The sequence below is a fragment of the Pongo pygmaeus genome, chromosome 5, assembly GCF_028885625.2.
Source record: "Pongo pygmaeus isolate AG05252 chromosome 5, NHGRI_mPonPyg2-v2.0_pri, whole genome shotgun sequence".
Taxonomy (NCBI): domain Eukaryota; kingdom Metazoa; phylum Chordata; class Mammalia; order Primates; family Hominidae; genus Pongo; species Pongo pygmaeus.
This window is the reverse complement of record NC_072378.2, coordinates 43,630,977-43,651,053: the sequence shown is the minus strand read 5'-3', so window position 1 is coordinate 43,651,053 and position 20,077 is coordinate 43,630,977. Positions and strand designations below refer to the sequence as shown.

General features: G+C 56.1%; 1 protein-coding gene across 2 annotated transcripts in view; it reads right to left on the bottom strand.

Annotated features, from left to right (window-relative positions):
* TTBK1 (tau tubulin kinase 1) overlaps positions 1–20,077 on the bottom strand; it is a 45,209-nt gene that overhangs the window by 4,025 nt on the left and 21,107 nt on the right. For both annotated transcript variants that reach the window (XM_054492293.2, XM_054492291.2), the window contains exon 14: positions 257–1,848. In XM_054492293.2, the coding sequence (XP_054348268.2) occupies positions 257–1,848 (1,592 nt within the window). The remainder of the gene's footprint in view (positions 1–256; positions 1,849–20,077) is intronic.

Sequence of the window (20,077 nt, the reverse complement as noted above, 5' to 3'; positions counted from 1 at the left end):
TCAGCTTTTCCTAAGCCTGGCGTCTCCGGCACCCTTTCCACACATGCTTACTGAAGCCACTTCCCCGAGCCCAGTGACAGGGCTGGAACCCAAATCAGAGTGAGGCAGAGCACAGTTGGGAGGTGCTGGACAGGAGGTGTCACTGAGGGTCCCTCCTGATCTTCCATAGCCCCTGACCTTGGTTCTGGAGAAGCCCCTGCTGGTGGAGGCCTGTGGCCACCCTCTGCCCACCCTGGGGCTGGCAGCAGTTTCTCACCTGCTGGTGATGGCTGTGTCCGATGCTGCGGCCGCGCCATGGGATCTGCTGGGGGGCTGCTGGGCTGCAACAGGCATGGGCACGCGGAGGCCAATGGGGCGGGGAATCCGGCTCCTGGTGGCGGCTGCCCTCCCGGCCTTCCTGGGCAAGGCCGCTGCTGGCTCAGAGGCGGGCGTGTCCTCCTCAGAGCCCGTGCCTGAGAGGGTCTCAGAGGCACGGCGCTGCTCCTCACTGGAGGAGGACGAGGCCCCTGAGGCCAGCCGCAACAGCAGGCGGCCCTGCCTCTTCTCCATCACCAGCCGCGCCAGGTCCTGCTGCGGCCGAGCCCGCTTGTTCCACCGCTCTTTGGCCGACAGTGAGCCTGAGGGCTCCGAGCCCGTGTCCTCCTCAGATAGCAGGACAGGGATACGGCTTCTGGGGCGAGAGCCTGGCATAGCATGGCGTCTGGGGGAGATGGTGGCCACTTTCTCAGGACTTGGCTCCAGCGGGGACACCGGGGCTGGCCCGTCTGCAAGGGCCGGGCCATTGGGCAGTGAGTTTGTGGCCATCTCTGAGGGGGTTTCCCGGGGGGCCCCAGACAGGGCAGAGCCGTCTATCTCGGCCCCATTCAGCCCTGACAAGGCGAGGCCGTTCTCCAGGGGCGCTCGGGCCCCCTCCTCCACAGCACCCCCATCAGAGGCCAGCTCCAGACCCAGCTCGCCCCCAGCGCTGAACTCCTCAGACCGCAAGGCTTGTCCACCGGAAGACATGACGTTGAGGTGGGTTTTCTCCGCAATGTGCACAAAGGTCCTCTCAACTTTGGTGAAGGGTGAGGAGGTGACTGCCACGCCCCCGGCCCCTGTGGTCACTGTCCCGGCCCCCAGCCCTGCCCCAGGCGCCGGGGGCTTGGGCTCAGACTTGAGGACAGAGGACAGGGTGCCTGGCTCAGATACATCCAGCTGGCTGCCTGTGGGCTGGGGCCGCTCATGCTGAGGAGTGAGGGCAGCCAGGGTGCCCAGGTCGGGGTCGGGGGCCAGTTCGGCAGTGACGGGCGACTTCTTCATGTCGCCAGGAGAGACAAGCACCAGCGTTTTGGAGCCCTCCTCAGGCTCCAGGTCCCCATCGGCCATGGAGGCCCGGCCCCTGGATTCCTTCTGATCGTCTGCCAGCAGCGTGGACGGGGCGCCCTCCTGGCTCCGGTCGGTGCTCCTCTCACTCCCCTCACTGCTGGAGCCACTACGAGGCCCCAGCACCTCCCCCAGGGCAACTGCCGCTGCAGCCTCCTCCTCCTCCTCTTCCTCCTCCTCCTCCTCTTCTTCCTCATCCTCTTCCTCTTCCTCTTCCTCTTCTTCCTCATCCTCTTCTTCCTCTTCCTCATCTTCCTCCTCCTCCTCCTCTTCCTCCTTCCCATTAGCCTGAGGCTGAACAGGAGCCAGTGGGACCTGGGGGGTGGTGAGCAGCATGTGCGAGAAGCCCACCCTCCGGACCCTGTTGAGCAACCGCGCCCGTTCTCGGTAATCGGAGAGGTCTCTTTTGAAGTCCTGGTAGGGCAGACTCAGAGGCACAGCTCGTGGGAGGCCATTCACCTCAAATGGGGGCACCACGGAGAACACCTGCAAGGGGCACACACAGGGACCCTCTGAGGTCACCCACCCTCCTGGGCCCAGGAAGACTTCAACTGCACCCACAAGCTAGGAGACTCACAGGCCCAGGTTGTCTACCAGAGTGTGAGCTCCATAAAGGTAAGCACAGGCACTGGGTCTGTCTTGTTCACTGCTCTGTCCTCAGGGCCTAGAATGGTCTCTGGCGCCTAGTGAGTGCTCAGCAAACCTCTGATGAATGACTGTCCATGCTCTAGGTCCCCTGAAGTCCCAGGCCCTGATCCTGGTGGCCTTTCTGCCTCCCAGCCTCTCCATGTCCCCAGCCCCTCTTATCGCCATGTGCATCCTGCACCCAAGTCAGCAACAATAACAGAAAATGAAAACTGGAAGGAACCACGACCACCAGGCAGATCAGCCCTTCCTTTTACAGATGAGAAAGCCAGGTCCAGAGACGGGTGGCAAGTATCTGCACCACTTCCTGGATGGGCTGTGCCGGGCTGGCTCCTAGATGCCCTCAGTACCACCTCAGGGTGTGCAGTTTCTCTGTGGCCAGAGAGCTGGCTGCCCAGGGCCACTAGATCCTGTGCTGGACAAGGGCAAAGGCGGGGCTGTCCTCTACCCTTAAAAGTGCAGGCTGGGCCCCTTGACCTCCAATCCATCCTCTCAGCCAGGAATTTGTCCAGCCCTCGACAGGTATACTTGAGCTCCATTCCGTTTTCCTCTTCAAACCTTGGTGCAGAGCCCTTGGCAATGTGATGGACAAACCAGTTCTTGGTTTTCTAGACTCTTGCCATGTCCCCCTTAGCCTCCTTCCTTCCAGACTAGAAAGGTCTGACCACCTGGTCAGGACCTCGGTGTCCTTCACTCTAGCTGCTGTGTCTCCTTCACTCTAGCTCCACCCTGTTCAATACACAGACATCCCCAGGCACCCGCAATGCCCCGGGCCCATCAGGGCTGACACAGCTTTGTTCCATGGTGGGACGGTGCTGACAATGTCCAGCACTTTGCTAGCGTTTTCGAACACACTGGGCTTCTGTCTTCCTGAGCTAGCAGAACACAGCCCATCCAGACCAGAAGCCCCGGGGATATCCTGCCTCCCCACTTTCCTGCCTATCCACGCTGCCAAGGAGTCCTGCCAAGCATCCTTCTTAAACCTTTCTGTGTCTGCTACCCCAGGCCCACGAGCACAGCCTTGCCTTTCCTGGTGGTTCGCCAGCCACCGGCCTGTTCTCTCCATTCTGCGCTGCCATCCATCCTTTTTACATCTGCCTGAGTGATCTTCCTGAAACTTAATCTGATTCCATCTCTCTCTGCTTCAGATCTGCTGTGGCTGCCACAGTCCTTAGGGAGACAGTTCAGATCTTTTTTTTTTTTTTTTTTAATATGGAGCCCTGCTCTGTTGCCCAGGCTGGAGTGCAGTGGCACGATCTCAGCTCACTGCAACCTCTGCCTCCCGGGTTCAAGTGATTCTCCTGCCTCAGCCTCCCTAGTAGCTGGGATTACATGTGCCCGCTACCACGCCCGACTAATTTTTTTTTGTATTCTTAGTAGAGACAGGGTTTCGCCATGTTGGCCAGGCTGATCTCAAACTCCTGACCTCAGGTGATCCACCCGCTTCGGCCTCCCAGAGTGCTGGGATTACAGGCATGAGCCACCACACCCGGCCTAAGACAGTTCAGATCTTTGACTTGGCCCATGAATCCCCCCACCCAACCCTGTGACCTGGCTCCTACCTGCTGCTCTGGCCTCACTTATTGCCACACCCTCGGTCCCCTGCCCCTGCCTACACTCCACCCATTCCGATGCTTCCAGAAGTTCCTAAGTGCATCTTCCAGCTCACACTTAGCCCAGGCAGTTTCCTCCACCTGGGGGTTCTTCTCACCTCCTCTCTGCACATGATAACTTGCTACCCTTCCTTCAAAACCAGCTCAAACAGCTCCTGGTCTTAGCAAAGAAGAGACAAAGCCTTCCTGTCAACTTTCCTGTCCACCCACCAAGCAGATTTACTTACTCTCCCTTTTCTACTTGTTTTCCACATCCTTCCGTGAGAGAATCTCCCACCTATTGTTCTACATGCATGTATTTATAGGGTTCCCTCTCCTGATACACAGAGATCCCTGAGGGTTTCTTCATTCATTCCTTCAAGAAGTGGTCTTTGAATGTCTCTTGTCCTGGTCACCATGTTATAGTCTAAGAATCTGTGGATCAAGTATGAACAAGATAGAGATTGTCCTTATTTTCTCTATATAAGGAAACTAAGTGGGGATATGCACATTCCACAAAGGCTGTGATCATAAATGAGGTCATATAAGCAAAGGCATATAGCAGTTGCTCAGTAAATGTTAGCTCTCTCCCACCCCTTCCTCCCACCTCCTGCTCTGCTCGCCTTGGTTTGGAGGTCATTGGCCCCCTCCCCAACCCCAGAAAAGCCTGGATGCCACACCTATGGGGAATAGAGTGTGGGGAAAGGAGGGGGCTCTGCCAGCCAAAGCCTCCATGCAAATAGCACAAAGCCTGGTGGAGAGGAAGGCGGAGACCTCCAAGGCTGAGGATCTGTCCAGGGCTGTGGCTGCTCCCCTTCCCAACTGCCATGATCTTCCCTGTAATCAGACCATCAGTGAGGATTTGGTGGGGGTGATGCAAGAAGATAGCTTCAGATTCCAGCAGGACCCCAGCAACCCTGTTTGGGCCAAGATAGCTTCAGATTCCAGCAGGACCCCAGCAACCCTGTTTGGGCCAGGTAGGGAACTTTCTTAGAAAACTTTTCTTAGTTAGAAAGTTTTCTTAGAAAGCTTTCTCAGAAAGCTCCCTACCTGGCTCAAACAGGGTTGCTAGGGTCCCCTCAGCCTGGGGAACATGGCAAAACCCTGTTTTCACTAAAAACACAAAAATTAGCTGGGTGTGGTTACGCACTCCTGTGGTCCCAGCTACTCAAGAGGCTGAGGAGATCAAAGCTGCAGTGAGCTGTGATCGCACCACTGCACTCCAGCCTGGGCAACAGAGCCACACTGTCTCAAAAAACACAACAACAACAAAAAACTTTGTCCCCTCCACATATAGGCTGGAAGTGTCCAGAAGAATTTACTTTTTCTACACAATATTCGTTCTTATTAATCCATTCATTCATTTAGCAAACACTAAGCACCAACTCTGTGCCAGGCCTTGTGCTGGGACCCTTTGCCAGTCACCAATGTTATGGCTAGAGAAAATGGCTGGGTAGAGGTGGAGGGGCTGCTGTAAGCACCCGGGTGAGTGGGGACCATGGGGTGGGTGGGTGCTGGCACTGAGAGTCAGGGACAGGCAGACAGACAGAGAGCTCTGAGCATGTCTCTCTCCCAACCACCTTTGAACTCACCCAACTGGCACCAGACACATCCTAGCCAGTAGGGATGGCCTTTAACTCCACCAGGCCACCCATTCTCCTCAGAACCTTTGCCTATTGTCCCTCTCTAATCCCTGGCACCTTGGTTAGAGACACCCTTTCCTTTGCTCTCTGGCCAGGCCCTGGATCTCTCTGAAAAGGCCCCATGTAGAGGATGGGATCCCCCCGCAACACACACACACACAGTGCTCACATTGGATGGTTGTAGGTGGAACCCTTTCTCCTGCCTCCAAGCCCTCCCCTCCTATTACCTGGGAGAGAGGAGGAATGAGAAATGGAAATCAATGATCAGTCATAAAATCAGACTGGGAAACTGAGGCACAGAGAGGGGCATGGATTTGGGCATTGGTCCAGGTTATGAAGCACATCTACCAGGGTGGCCCAGGACCCAAAACTCTTTCCAGTGTCTCCCACTCAGTCCCACATGGAGACACCTGGAACCCTCTGCCTTTTGGGAGGAAGAGCCCTGAATCTCAGGGTGAGGACAACTTTGCCCTAAGGATCACTGCCACCCCCACACCAACCTAGGCATGCTGGCTTTTCGGTTTCAAAGTCCCTCTGCCCTTCCCCCATCTGGCTGTGTGCTGGGGAGGGGCAGAGCCTGGGCTCAAATTCCTCCCTCCTCAGAGAGTAGCCTAACCCTCTCCCTGCTCTCCTGGATGCCCAGTGAATTATTCATCCATTTGCCCATTTGATCTTGAGTTCATTCACTCAGCCAGTGATCCACAGACACCGTCAGTGTGCCTGGCCCTTTAGCTGTCTGACAAAATTCACACCTTCTTGCTTCCTTCTCAGGGCAGCAACCTTTATGATTCTAATCTGCTTATTGTGGTTCCCAGGCCTGGCTTGGCACAGCATTGTCCAGAGTTGCTTTTTAAAAATACACAGTCCTGGATCCTACCCCCAGATTCTGTAGGTCAAAGAAGAGGCCCAGAAATCTGGCTGTTTTAAAGTTCCTTAGTGATTCAGAGTTCAGCCAAAGGCATATGTGGTAAGGGTTGGGCTGTGGGGAGAGGAGGAGGACAGGCCAATCAAACTGATACCCTCAGAGAGAATGAAAGCCCCAGCCCCTCCCCTCCATGCACTGTGCCTCATCTAGAGGGCTAGGCCTCACCAGCTCCAGAGCCCAGCCCAAGTCCATGTTTACTCCAGTCAGGAGGAAAAGTGAAGGGAGAGGATGGACCAGACTCTGATCTTCAATTGTCACCAACAAAACTGGGCTCTCATGCCCTTGGGGAAACTTCTCTGACACCGACACTGGAGACGGGGCTCCACATAGCCCCATCCTTAATCCCCACACAGGGTGCATGGAGCCATGCCTGCCTGGACCCCAGCCAGCCCCAGACTTCAGGCACTGCACCCCGGCCCACGGTCCCAAAGTCGAAGATGCGGGGCTGGGAGGCAATGTGTGGCGAAAGCAGGAGGGTGAGCCCTGGCTCCCCAGTCCTCCCATGCTGAGGTGGGGGGCTTGTGCCTCTCACAGCAGTTCCTCCTCCTCTCTCAGAAACTGCCTTGTGCATGCCTCCCACCTCCTCTCCTCCACTAGGGAAGAAGCACCCCCAATGCCCCTGCTCCACCTGCGAGGAGATGAGATGTGCCCTCATCACCTCTGTCAGCTCCGCACTCAGCACCGCCTCTCCCAGACCCTTCACCTGCATTTGTCTGTCTGCGCCACCACTCTCCAAACGTCTCTGCCAAGCCAAGAGCCCTCCTCCACTCCACCCCACACCCAGGAGTGCCGGGGAAGGGGAAGGTAGTGGAAGGGGTAAGATGACCTGGGAACACGGCCACCTACTCTAGGTCTGTGCAGAACAGCACACACTTGACCCCACATCTCTGTGTCCAAAACCCACCCTTGCCTGCCCCAGGGCGAGGAGCTGACAGCCTGTGGGGGGCGTCTTCTAAATGCCCCAGGGCTTTGGGAATGCAGCTGGAGCTTGCCCCTTTGCCTTTCTGTTTGGCAGTGTGCGGGGATGAGGTGGAGGTATGGGGGGGCCTTCCTCTTTTACATTGTCCTCCTCACCTTTCCCCTCTCTCTCCAGTCTCAGAAGTCTGCCATTATTTCCTTCTTAGTGGCCCAGCCCTCCCACTGACTGAGTTCTCCTTCAACCCATGTTCCATCCCTGCACCCCCAATCCCAGGCTCTCACAGTCCATGCTCCAGTGTCCCTCCTCGGCGGGCCACCCCCACCCTGGCACCCCCAAGGCCAAGGCTGCATCTCCCATATCTCTCAGATCGCCCATCGTAGCAGAGGGCCAGGGGGAGGCTCCTCAGTGCAGTGTCCTCGCACAGGCCTGTGGCATCCTAGCTTTCTAGTCCCACCAGACACTTGGTCTCAAAAGCCTGATCCCATAGAGAACTGATCACTGGGCCTGGTGGGCCCAGCCCCCTACTTCTACACACCCTCCATCCCCACCTGGAAGTTGGCAATTTGGAGTTGAGTCCCAGAGACCAGAGTCCACTCACCCCTTCCCTCCCCACGCATTCAGTGAAAGGAGACTGCCAGCAGGGCAAGGGTGACTCAAATCCAACTAGGCCCAAACCTTTGGGGTGCCCTCCTCACCCAGCTGCCTGGCTAAGGTGTGGACGAAGCTCATCCACTGACCCGGAACTTGCCCACCCCTCAGTCCTAGAGTCAGCAACAGACTAGGCCCTGCCCTCTGCCCAGCCCGGCAACCTCAGAGCCAGGGTCTACACTGAGAGCTGGGAAAGGAAGGGGAAGGGTGAAAGAAAGCAGGCGGAGGCGCAGGTTCCTGGAAGGCGTCTTTAATCAGGATTTGGTAGTACACAAGCTCTCCGGATTGTCTGCATTAACATACAGGGACTTAAAAAGGCACAAGATCCCTCGCACAGCGACGCGTGACGGCGGGGCGCCCCCTCCCCGCCCGTGCGCGGCCGTGTGCGCGTGGGTGCGTGTCCGTGTCCCACCCCCGTGGCGGCGCCGCGCGTGTGCGTGTCGGTTTCAAGTGTTGGATTTGTACAGTACTCGCAGTCTAGGGGCGGGGGGCTCAGTGCATGCTTTTCTACCCGGGCCTGGGGCCACCCCCCGACGCCGCTATGTACACTAAGGAGGACGCACCCCGGAGAGAGAGAGGAAGAAAAAAAGCGTCCCATTTTCGTGTGCGTGTGTGTGCGTGTGAGCGTGTGTGTGGTTTTGAGTTTTTCGTGCATGCTTCCGCTGGCCAGGGTCGGGGAATAGTGCAAGCATATAATACAGTATTATTGCAGTACAAAATGGGGGGTGGAGGGAAGAACTTATGATGGGAAGGGAAGGCTCAGGAATAAACCGACTGGGACTCAGGACCTCCGCGAGGGTCCTCTCGCTAATCCCCTTCCTATCCCTCCCCCACTCCGCCCCCACCCCCGCAATTAGAAGGCGTCTCCTTACGCAGGAAGGGGCTCAGCTGGGCCCTGGTGCTGAGTTTCTCTCTCCCACCAGTCCCGCTTCTCCGGGGGCAGGGGCCAGCCCCTCTCCTCGCTGGACACTGAGAACTCTGAGGGCCCGGAGCCCCGCCCCCTCCCCCACGGAAGCCCCTCCGAGCGGGGAGCGGGGTCGACGGAGCAAGTGCAAAGGAAGCAGATGTTGGTCCCTGAGTTTTATTTTCGGGGGTGGGGGTGTGGGAAGAGCTGGAAATGGGGGGGCATGTTTGGTGACCCCCAGGGCCCTCAGTGGTGGGACGGGGTAGGGGACGCGGACTGGGGCGTGGGCAAAAAGGGGACTGTTGGGTTGCTCTGAGAGACCTGGGCTCAAAGCTCTGCTCCCCCTCAACTCTGGGCTCTTTGGCATCCAATTGCAAGGCCAATTATTGGGGCGGGGGTGGGGGGCAGCCCGACGGGCGGTGAGGTAACCGGAGTCAGGGGTGGGGCGACAGGGCCCTGCGAGCCTGGAGGCTTAGCCGAACGCCTCCGCCTGTCCCCATCCGCACCCCAGCCTGGCAGCACTGAGCGGAGCCCCACTCCAGCCCGCCCCCGCGCCGGGGCCAGGGACCCAGAGGCCGCCAGCCAGCAGCAGGGAAAAGCAAACGAAAACGGGCGCGAAGGCGGGGGCGACGGGGGCACCGGGGGACGCGAACCCAGGGGAAGCCTCGGCGGCGGGGTGGGGCGGGAGCGCGGCGGGGCCGAAGTCCGGCGGCGGGGGTGCAGGGCGCCGCGGGGCGCTGTGTGGGGCGGGCCGTACATTCGTGGCGCTGGCCGCGGGGGCGGGCGGGTGGACCGGGGCCCTGGCTTGGGGACCTGCGGGGGTCCGGCTGCGCAGTCCTCGTGCACTCCCGGCCGGGGCTGCTAGTGCAGGGTCCGGAGAGTGGGCGAAGTGCGCGCAGCTACGGAGGGAGAGTGTGTGAGTGTGGGTGTGAGTGCGTGAGAACCGGTTAGTGAGTGGCCAAGTGTACCCCACTGCCCGCACCCCCACAGCCTGTGCAGGGAGGGAGGGTGCGTGGTGGGACTGACGGCGGAGCCAAGCGGAGGAGAGTCTAGGAAGGTTCTAGGAAGGAGTCCTGTGGGCTCCATTTCCGCCTCCTCTCCACCCCTTCCCCACCCCTCATTTGGAGGAAGCGGGCACTCAGGCTTGGGGCCTCCTGGGCCGGGACGCCCACTGGATGGTGTGTGGGGAACCAGAGGGATATCGGAGGGTTGTGGCCCTCAGACCTGGAGCCTTTCCCTTAGGAAGAAGGATGCTTGACATTTTCAGGGGCTGACTGTATGGAGGGTGGGCTGGTTCCTGTCCCTTGAGTTGAGTGCGTCCCAGGTCTAAGTGGAGTTTGGGGTAGGGTGGGATGGGGTTCAGGCCCTCCTGAGAGATCTACACTTCCATCCCCAAGTACCACATCAACCCAAGGACAGCAGAGGATACAGCATTTTCCAGGCTCCCCACACACAGCTGGAGTTGCCCCCATCCCTGGTCAGAGCGACACCATCCCCAAGTATGGTCCCCTCCACTGCCCACTCCATATAGATACATTTACACAGCTCCTTCTGCCTACCCAGGGGCCTGAGGCTCCCCCCACCACTGCCTGGGCAAGACAGCACCACCCCTCCCCAGAAAAAGGGATCTAGGCAGGACAGAAGAGAGACCGAGTCTGGGGGTCCTGGGACCAGCATGGCTCAGAGGTGCCACCATCCCCCACTCACTGGGCAGGGCTGTGTGTTTTCCCCAAAACTGGAAATGCAAAGGGATATCGTTGGGCTCAGGACGTTAGCGGTGGGGATGAGTGTTCAGTGGTTATTGCTGTGACCCAAGCTGCCTTGAGTGTGTGGGGGATGTATATTAAGTTATCGAAAATTTACTAGCGCATTTGTCACAGACCCAGGGTCCTCAGAACATACCCTCTCCCATGGAGAAAATACTAGTCCCACCAGGAGGCCCCCACTCACCACAGAAAGGTCCACTGGCCCCCACACTCATTCAGGCACTTATGCACACCACATGTATACACACAGCACACCCCACACATCCCCACTGGCCAGGTTCGAGTTCCTGGGCAAGAACACTGTCACTTTTGAGTGCTGCAGCCCTGGACAGAGGGTGGTGCGGGAAGTCCTCAGGCTCACAGTGGTTGCAAAATGAGCTTAGGCCACCTCTGCCTGTAAACCATTTTGGTTTGGTTCATACAGTGATTTTTCTTTTTAAAATTAGATGCCAACAATTAAAAATTGGGAGGTTTCAAATAAAAACTAGAAGATAGTGGCAACAACTGGTTGAGCTGAGGATGGTAGGGGCATGGGAGTTCCCCTGTTTACCACAGTCCCTGAACCTGCCACTTCCCTGACACTGTTTGGATCTTGTTGATGTATGAGGTGGTGACAGCCATTCGGTGCTCACAGATGCCAGTGTCTTCCCTGTCTGTGAGCCTGACCCCTGGGACTTCACCAATCCCACTGAGGTCAGGCTTTGGAGCCCCTGCTTTCTCACGCAACTCCTCCTCTGCCCACCTGATCCCCAGAGCTGCTGTGGGATGCTTGGGGCCATGTGGGATTGAGAGGTTAGAGGTCTCTGGAGAGATAGGGTCCAGCCATTTCAACCAACCCCAGTACTCTGGAGTGACTCCCATCTGGACGCCACCCCATGGCAAGGTGGGAATGGAAAAGGAAGGAAAATATGGCTTGCTGACAACTCCCCTCTTTTCTATAGACTGAGGAGGGGGCCCACCGCAAAGGACAATCAATCAACCAATACACAGACCAAGATGTTTCACAAACTCTGTCAAACAAGACCTCAGATTATTCGGCATGGGTGGGTTTTTTATATGTTCTGGTAAATAAAATGTTCTGATTAATTTGTTAAATGCAGATAATACTGGAATCTACCTCATAAGCTATCATGAGGTTTAAATGAGTTAATTTTGTAAAGTGCTTAGATCACTGCCTGGCACATAATAAGCACTGTGTGCCAGTGGCTATTAAATAAAATCACAAACAATTGTAAGCCACCACTAAATGCAGAGTGAGACTATCAAGTGCGAAAACACCACTTTCAAAATAGAACAAAGACAGCTGTCTCTTTTCAAAGCTGACCCCGAGGAGGCTACACGCTTTCCCCAAGCAGGGTATCAATCTTGAAACATTCTGGCCTCCTCTTGGGAAATGCTTCAGAAAACAAGAGTGACAATATTGCAGGCTCACAGCATCCCCACCTAGCCTGGGAACCGGAGACCGGCAACTCAATCCAAACCATGTGAAGCTCTGCCGAGCTTCACGTGAACTTGATCCAACACAAGTGGCTTAGATAACCTTAACAATTTCCAAGAGTCAAAGCCACCCCGAAAAGATAATATTATTAAGATCACCTGTTAGCTCAGAGCTTTATGGCTTACAAAACACTCTCCCCTCCACCATGGAGGATATACAAAAAGATGTCCCCCTAAAGGACAACATGCTTTGAACCATGGCCTTGCTTTAAAGGACACACCCTCTCCCACAGGCGTCAGTTCTGAGGTGGGGGGTGTGTGTTTGAAAACTCAGCCACCTTCTCAATGCTGGATCTCCCACTTCCAAAGGCGTTGGAGACAGTAATATGTGTGTAATGCTAAAATGAGGCTGAAGCCAGTGCCGTCATCTTTGATATTTCGCAAGGCACTTTGGGATCTTAGAGTACCTCAGGGTTCTGGTCACTGAGATGGAGCTGTGCTCAGGGTTGAGTAGTGGAACCCTCTAGAAGGGAATGCTGGATCACAGAGTGATTGGTTTCATCCAACCCCAGATTGGGGGAGATCCCTGCCCACATTGCTGCTGACTTATAGAGCAGATGGTGGGCAGGTTCCCTTCACTTCACCTCCTGCCACTACCTTGGGTGGATGGGAGGAGGGCAAGAGGAGGGGGCTGGGGGAGGCGGTGCCAGCAGGAGGGGAGTGGGGCCACTGTTCAGCCTCACCCCGTCACCTTTTGTGCTTTTTGTTTTCTGTCCCTTCTCAAAGGGTCCACCTTGACCCTCTCCTGCCTACTGCCTGAGCAGGGTGCAAAGCCATCCAAAACAGCCCGGAGGGCAACAGAGGCTTGGGTTTGGGGAGATTCAAAAGTGAGCAGCTGAGATGGGGGTGGGGGTGGGGCACAAGTATTAGAACCCAAATCTGGCTTTTGTTGCCAGATGGAGAAGGTGCTCTTGGCCCAGACATCCTCAAAAATAAATAAATAAATAAATAGACTTACAAAGAAAGATTTTGGGGAAAGGAGTGTGTGACTATGGAGTGGCTTATGTGGATGGTGTGGATGAGCCATACCATAATGGTGGCCCTCTGTGTGGAGAGTTTGGCTCCAGGGCACTGCCCACCACACTTATGGCACCCCCAGGCAGGGGCCAGGGCCCTGAGGCCTCTACTGTAACCAGAGACATCTGGGGAATTGATGGGCCAAGCAGAGGTTACAGGGAGAGAGGGGTAGAAGAGTGAAGCTGGGATGAGAGTAGGTACATAGGAAACTACCAATGACTGCATAGACATCTTTCTGGCTCCCTAACACACATGTGCATACACACACTCATACAGCACTGTGCAACTTGTGCACGTGCCAGTCACATTGAGGTTTATGTAAATGGCACTTCCTGGAATTACACAGTGCACAGCCTGAGCATTCATCCATGGCAGCCCTTCCGCATGCACAGACGCTCATTTGTAAGCACACTCTTATGCACAAGTGTACGTGCATGCACACAAGCAAACATACAGACACAGTCTCACTGAAATAAACATTTTGCAAATCTTTGGGCCTCCTCCCCTCCCCATACAGGCACTGCCCTTTCTGGTACCCACTTCGCTACTACCGCATTCCCCAGGGGAACAGAGGTGCTCGCTGACATGGGCAGGATGAATAAAGGGAACCCTGGGCTCCCTGCAGTGAAGGTTGGGGGCTGAGAAATGGGCAGAAGAGGCATGCGCAAGCTGGCATCCTGACACTTCCCCACTCCCAAGTGTCCAGATCCCTATCCAACCTGCCTCTCTTCTGCTGTGTCTTCACCACCGCCCTTAGGGCTGACGGAGCACCTACAGGAAGGAGTCACCCTCTGAGAAGGGCAGTGGTGGGGCTGCTCCCACCTGGGATTTGTCCTGAGACACTGGTTTTGCTGACAAGCACACAGTTTCTCGCCTCATCCTTAACAACCACCTTCGCTGCCACTGCTTCTAAGCTGGGTCTCCTCGTTGCTCAGTTCCAGCCTGCCTTGAGAGGTGGATCCCAGGCCCCTCTCATCCATTCTCAGTTCCTGAAGAGCCGAGGACAGACACCCAATCTTACCAGGGAGTGATGGCACAGGTGTCTTGGGGGAGGGGCAGCCTACCATGGACTGAGCCTTCCTGGGGTAAGATGTGTGAGGAGGGAACTCTGTCCTCAATGATGATGGCCTGGGAAAGTCTTGCTAGGTCACAGGGCTCCTCCCCTCATCACTGAGCATTGAAACACTCCCCACCACATTCCAAACCTGGCTGTCCTGGCCTCCATCCCATACACAGGGACAGGGACACACACACACACACACACACACACACACACACACACACACACACACACACACACACACACACACTCCACGCAAGGAGGGTCTTGGCCTCCTGCCAGCCCCTCGGGGTGAATCAGACCCAGCCGTGCCAAGAGATCACAAATTAAACAGAACAAAGCCCATGCCAGAGTGCCTCTGGCCCTGCAGGCCTCATCTCCCTGACACCTTTCTTTCCACTGGACTCTGGACCCATCAGTGGCTCCAGCTGAGCGCCCCTGCCCTGTCCTGGAAACTGTACCACCAGCCCCACCCCTCCCTGCACCATTTGGCTGGCACCTACAAAGGGAGCTGATGGAGGGGGGTGGGACGGAGACTCTGCTTGGGGTGGGAGTATTACAGTACCTTGGGCCGACGTTCTAGGGGGCCTGTATTGCCTGATGGGGTGGGATGGGGTGTGTGAGTGTGTGATTATTGCGTCCTGGGAAGGAACCATGGTCCTCTGCCTCCTCCCCACCCCCCCCCACCTGCCCCCTCCAGGAGGGGGGGGGCCCAGCCTAGGTCTTGTGGGTGAACCGGGCCCACACCTGCTGCAGCTGGGACCGCGAGATGCGGAGCACCGAGGGCATGAGTCTGTGGTTGCCAGCAGCGAGGGGCGCGTGGCGCCGGTGGGGCGCCCGCACAGGGCTGCTCTCGGCCGAGCGGCTGCGCTGAATGAGGGAACCGGAGGAGCCCGAGGAGCCGCCGCCGCCGGGGTGAGGGTAATGCTCCGTCTCCAGCGTGGAGGAGGAGAACACGGAGGACGCCAGTCGTCGCAGGGGGCTGTACCGCGGGAGGGAGTGCCCCGAGAGTCTGTCCTCCTCCAACTGAAAGAGACCAAGAGAGTGGAGGGAAAAGAGGTGTCAGGCACAGACTCGACAGCTCCGTCTCCGGGGCCACCCACCGCTCACAGCCCCTGCGGCGCCGGCGTCCCGGGCAAGTGGGCGGGGTCAGGCAGGGTGGAGGAGGGTGCAAACCACCCGCCCCAAGGTCCTGCCTCAGAATCTAGGCTCTGGCCTCCAATGCCCTTCCCCCTCCTCCTCCTCTCTGGAACTTCTCATACTATGGTCTCTGCAAGGAGACCGTGGTCACTCACCTCCTCCGAGAAGCCTTCCTGGCTTAGTCCTACCTAGCTCAGGGTAGTTCTGGACTGGGGAACCCTTTCTCTCGGGAAGGTGGCTCTGTGCTCTGAGAGAGTTTCTTGCCATGTGTTGACAGCTGTGTGCGGCTTGTCTCCCCAGCTAGATTCCGTGCTACTCATTAGGTCTCAGAAACGTTCCCTGTACACCCTCCGCCTTGGCACCCCCGCCCCATCACAGGGAGGTGTTGGGATCGGGGTGACCATGCGGCATAAGGTGGTACTCTAGAGCCCAGTTACTCGTGTTTGAATCCTAACTCCACCACTTAAAATCTGAGTGACCTTGAGCAAGTTACTGCACCTCTCTGAGCCTCAGCTTCCTCCTCTGTAAAATGGGGGTCATAATGGTGCCCACCTCAAAGGGTGGTCATGAGGATTCGATGTTATAAGATGTGCAGCACTTGGAAAAGCACCCGCCATGGAGTAAATGCTGCCCTCTTCACTGAGCCATTTTAGTATCTAATTTTAAATCACTCTTCCGAATGAGGGAAGGGATGGACTCGTAGGAGGAGGGGCAAACTGAAGTCATTTCTTGAAAGTGGCTTTTTCCCTGCCCCCTCAAAGTCTGAGCCACCAGGCAGCTTGTGTGTGGGGCTGGGCAGAGCTGCTGCCTCGTCGCCTTCTGGAAGAATCCTGCTGTGTGCCCCCATGCCCTCCGAGTGAAGTGGAAGTGTCCCAGATATGTGGGGGTAGAAATGGCGCCCAGGGTGTTACCAGACCTCTCCCAGCCTGACCCTCTCTCTTCCTGAGACTGAGGCCAGTTGAAATAGCTTTTACAGCAGCAGCAAGGACTGGCTGGGCCAGCTCCTCCAGGAAGGAGGGGGCCTGGGACACTCAGCTCCAGCATCCCTTGCTGCTGTCAAATGGGGGCACAAGGGACTTGGCATGGAGCCTCCAGCAGAGTAGGGAAGAGGGAAAACATTCTAATAGGACTGGCTTTGCTCCCACCTTGCTTTCCCTTTCAGCTTCTTTTTGGCCAAGTCTAGGATCCTTCTGAGCTAGTCCCATCTGCACCAAGGGTTAGGAGTCTAAGGCCCACCCAGAGAGACCAAGGGACAGAGGCACCACCATTGCCCAAAGCCCCCTCTCACAGCACATGTGGGTGGCTTGAGTTAACATTCCAGCCAGAGTTTGCTCAGCTGCCAGGCAGAAGGATTTTCATAGGATGGCATTGAATCCCAGAGTGCTCTTGCCCTTCAGATTGGGCACCCCTTGTGGCCACCTGCTTGTCTTCAACACCAGTTGAAATATCACCTCTGTGAGACCGCTCCAGCTCCCTCCCCTGCAAGCTCCCAGCTTCTGGCAGATAAGAGTGCTCTGTTACCTCCCTGATGGACCTGGATTGTAAACATCTTTCTAGACCTTTGCGTCTCCACCCCACCGCTTGTGACCTTGAGCTCCAAAAGGGCAGGACTGGGCAGCTTTATTCGTCTTTGTCCCCAAGCCCCTAGCACACTGTACAGCACGTGGCAGGGAAATGCTTTGGTGGCTGCCGGGCAGTGTCTGTGTACTCAGCGCATGCTGACCTGCTGTGCTATCGGTCAGAGACAACCGGTAAAGGCAGGCAAACAGCCCTCCCCCAAATTACACACTTGCTAGCCTGCTTCACCCTTGCCCTAGCTTTTCCCGCAACTCCTAATTTGCACCTTAAATTTCCTTGAGAAGAAAGCCAGGTGTGAAAAAAGAAAAAAAACAAAAACAAAAAAACCCACCATCACCAAAGAACAATAGATACTTTAAAATTGTGCCTGCTTTCACACTGTTTCCCTCCCGGTTCCCCACATGTGCAGGTGACAGAGTTGTAGGTGCTCATAGTTTAAATGATTGGTGTTATGAGGAAGTTCACACATCAGGCACTGAGAAAATTGAGGTAGGTCTAGAGAGGGCGCCTCCAAAAAGGTGGTGGGAAAGAGGGAATTCAGCAGAGACTTCCTGCCTGCCCTGAGCCGCACAATCTCCGCCTGTGGGTGGAGAGTCCCAAAAACTGTGATTCTAGGAAGCAGCCAGATTTGGGAGGTCCTGCCATAGGCCCAGGCTGGGCTCACCACTTCCTTCAGGCCAGCCCAAAGACAGAAGAAAAAAATAGGCCAGTCCATTTCTCCCTGCTCCTCTACCCTTGATGAAGGAAGATCTCTGCTTCACCCCACTGTCCTGAAGTACTTGGCAAAACATGTTGTAACCCATATGTTCATCCAGAGACACACACAGAGGCTGCCCTGCACGCTGACATGCCCATAGGCACACCCGCTGACATGGCCCAGACAGTGGGTATGCACAGAACACACACACACACACACACACACACACACACACACACACACACACACACATGCATGCTCCAGGCTCTCTCTGATCCTGCACAAACCATCTGCTCTCTCTGGCCTGTATGTTTTCTGTTAAACTCACAGACCTCAGGCTGGGCGCGGTGGCTCACGCCTGTAATCCCAGCACTTTGGGAGGCCGAGGCAGGCAGATCACCTGAGGTCAGGAGTTCAAGACCAGCCGCAACATGGAGAAACCCTGTCTCTACTAAAAATACAAAATTAGCCGGGCGTGGTGGTGGTGCATGCCTGTAATCCCAGCTTCTCGGGAACCTGAGGCAGGAGAATTGCTTGAACCTGGGAGGCGGAGGTTGCAGTGAGCCAAGATCATGCCATTGCACTCCATCCTGGGCAACAAGAGCAAAACTCCGTCTCAAAAAAAAAAAAAAAAAAAAAAAAAAATTCACAGACCTCAGACGGAATGGCTCAGAGCTCAGATCTCAGAACGAGCTGCCTGGGTTTAAGTCCCAGTGCTAACACTTACCAGCTGGTGGTCACCATCTGGGCTAAAAACTTTGCTTCTCTGAGTCTTAGTTTTCTTACTTTTAAAATAGGATTCCCTGTTCATAGTGTTGTTGTGAAAAATATACATGTAAACATGAAAGTGCTTAGGACAGTGCTAACTATTGTTGTCGTTATTAGAATTATTACTCCAATTGTTATCATCAATAGAAATGCTTTGACATTCTAGGCATCTGTGGTTCTGTACACACTTGCAGACCTGCTGCATATTCTACACAAATGCAATAACGTGTGCACCCACATGCAGGCACACACATGTGGACGCATCCATCCACCAGCGCACAACTCGAGCTCTGCTGACACAAACGCACATGCACAGGGGCAGAATACTAACCAACCTCGATTCTGTACACTGTGGGGAACCCGAGGCCCACAAACACCTCACCCCCACACAGGTAGTGCCTGTCCCTGTCACAAGCAGGACCCGAGCCTGAGACTGACTGATTCCAGAATCAGCCTGTGCTTCCCCACCCCACCAAATCTCTCTCCCCACCCCTTGGCCAGAATTCCCCAAAGTGAGGATGAGTCCCAGGACACAGGTAGGAATCTGCAGGTAAGAAAAACTTTAGAGATGAACCTCAGAAGAACCTCAGCTCCCTCACCTGGCGACCCAGAAAGAGACACTGACTGGCCCTCAGTCACTGGGAAGGGAACGGCAGAGCCGGGTCCAGACCTCAGTCTCCCGACTTTAATTCTGGGCTCTCTCTTGACACTGTCTGTCACCCTCCCTAGACTCTGCACTTCCTGCCGGTACAACCTATTGTGCAAGTCACCTCTGATGCCTGTGGTACGTGGCACACGGTAAATACTCAGTGAGTGTGGATGAATAAATGGGAGCGGAGCAAGGACCCCAAACACATTTTGCTCCCTCTCCTGCTGCCTGGTGCTGGGTGTGGTGGGAGCAATGGTTAGTTACAACACAGTGGTGCCAGCCCACGTGACTGCCAGGTCTGCCAGGGCTGCGCCTCCAACTCAGGCCAGCTAGTGCCTCTCTGGGTGAGGACTCACGGGCCCCACTTTTTGAGCCCCCAGTTTCCAGTGTCCAGGCAAGGCCAGGATGCATACTCCCCAGGATCACAGCTCAGAGGTCCTCTCTTCTAGAAGGGACCTCTAGATAGGGATGGGGTCTGAATACACTCCTGCCCACAGCTGCTTTTCCCAGGGCAACCATGTGATCCCAGGCAAGGCCTCCCAATCTGAGCAAGTGGTAGAACTGGCCCCTGGCCCAACACCTGGGCACCTCCCAGAGCCACCTAGAGTGTACGCCCCCAACGTGGGACCACTATGTGGAACGCGGCACAGCCCCTGAGCCCCTTCCGGCATCCCCTCCATGACTCTCCCCAGCCCCTCTGTGGGTTCATGGACCCCATTTGAAGTTTTCCTCCATTTCCCAGGTTAGAGGTCAGCCTCTGTCCCACACAGCAAAGCCTGGTCAGGCCAGTGGCTCTCTGCCTGTTCTGACACCCTGTCCTTGTCAGAATAACCTAAATATCATGAGACATTTTGCAATTTGACCACCATCTGGCCCCTCCCTGCCCTTCCAGCCTTGTTCCTCAGTCCTCCCACACAAGGAGGTGCCATTGCAGCCAGACTGGGCTCTCCCAGGACACCCAACACACCTGTCCCTGTGCTCAACTATAGTCTCTCTTGCCTTGGCTCCACTCCTCCCCACGGCCATCCACCTGGCTCTCAGAACTCACCTCCTCCATGAAGCCTGCCCTGATCGTGGGAACCACTTCCCACTCCTCCCTGCTGCCCTCCAGACCTCTCCTGCCCTGATTTCGGGGACCTCCTTCCCCATGCTCGTCCCATGCTCCGACCTCTCCCTCTCACTCATCATGCAGAGCTCCTTCTCCTCTCATCCCCCCTAGATGTGAGCACCTCTCAGCTTCCGCCCTCACTTTTGGGTTCCACACCCT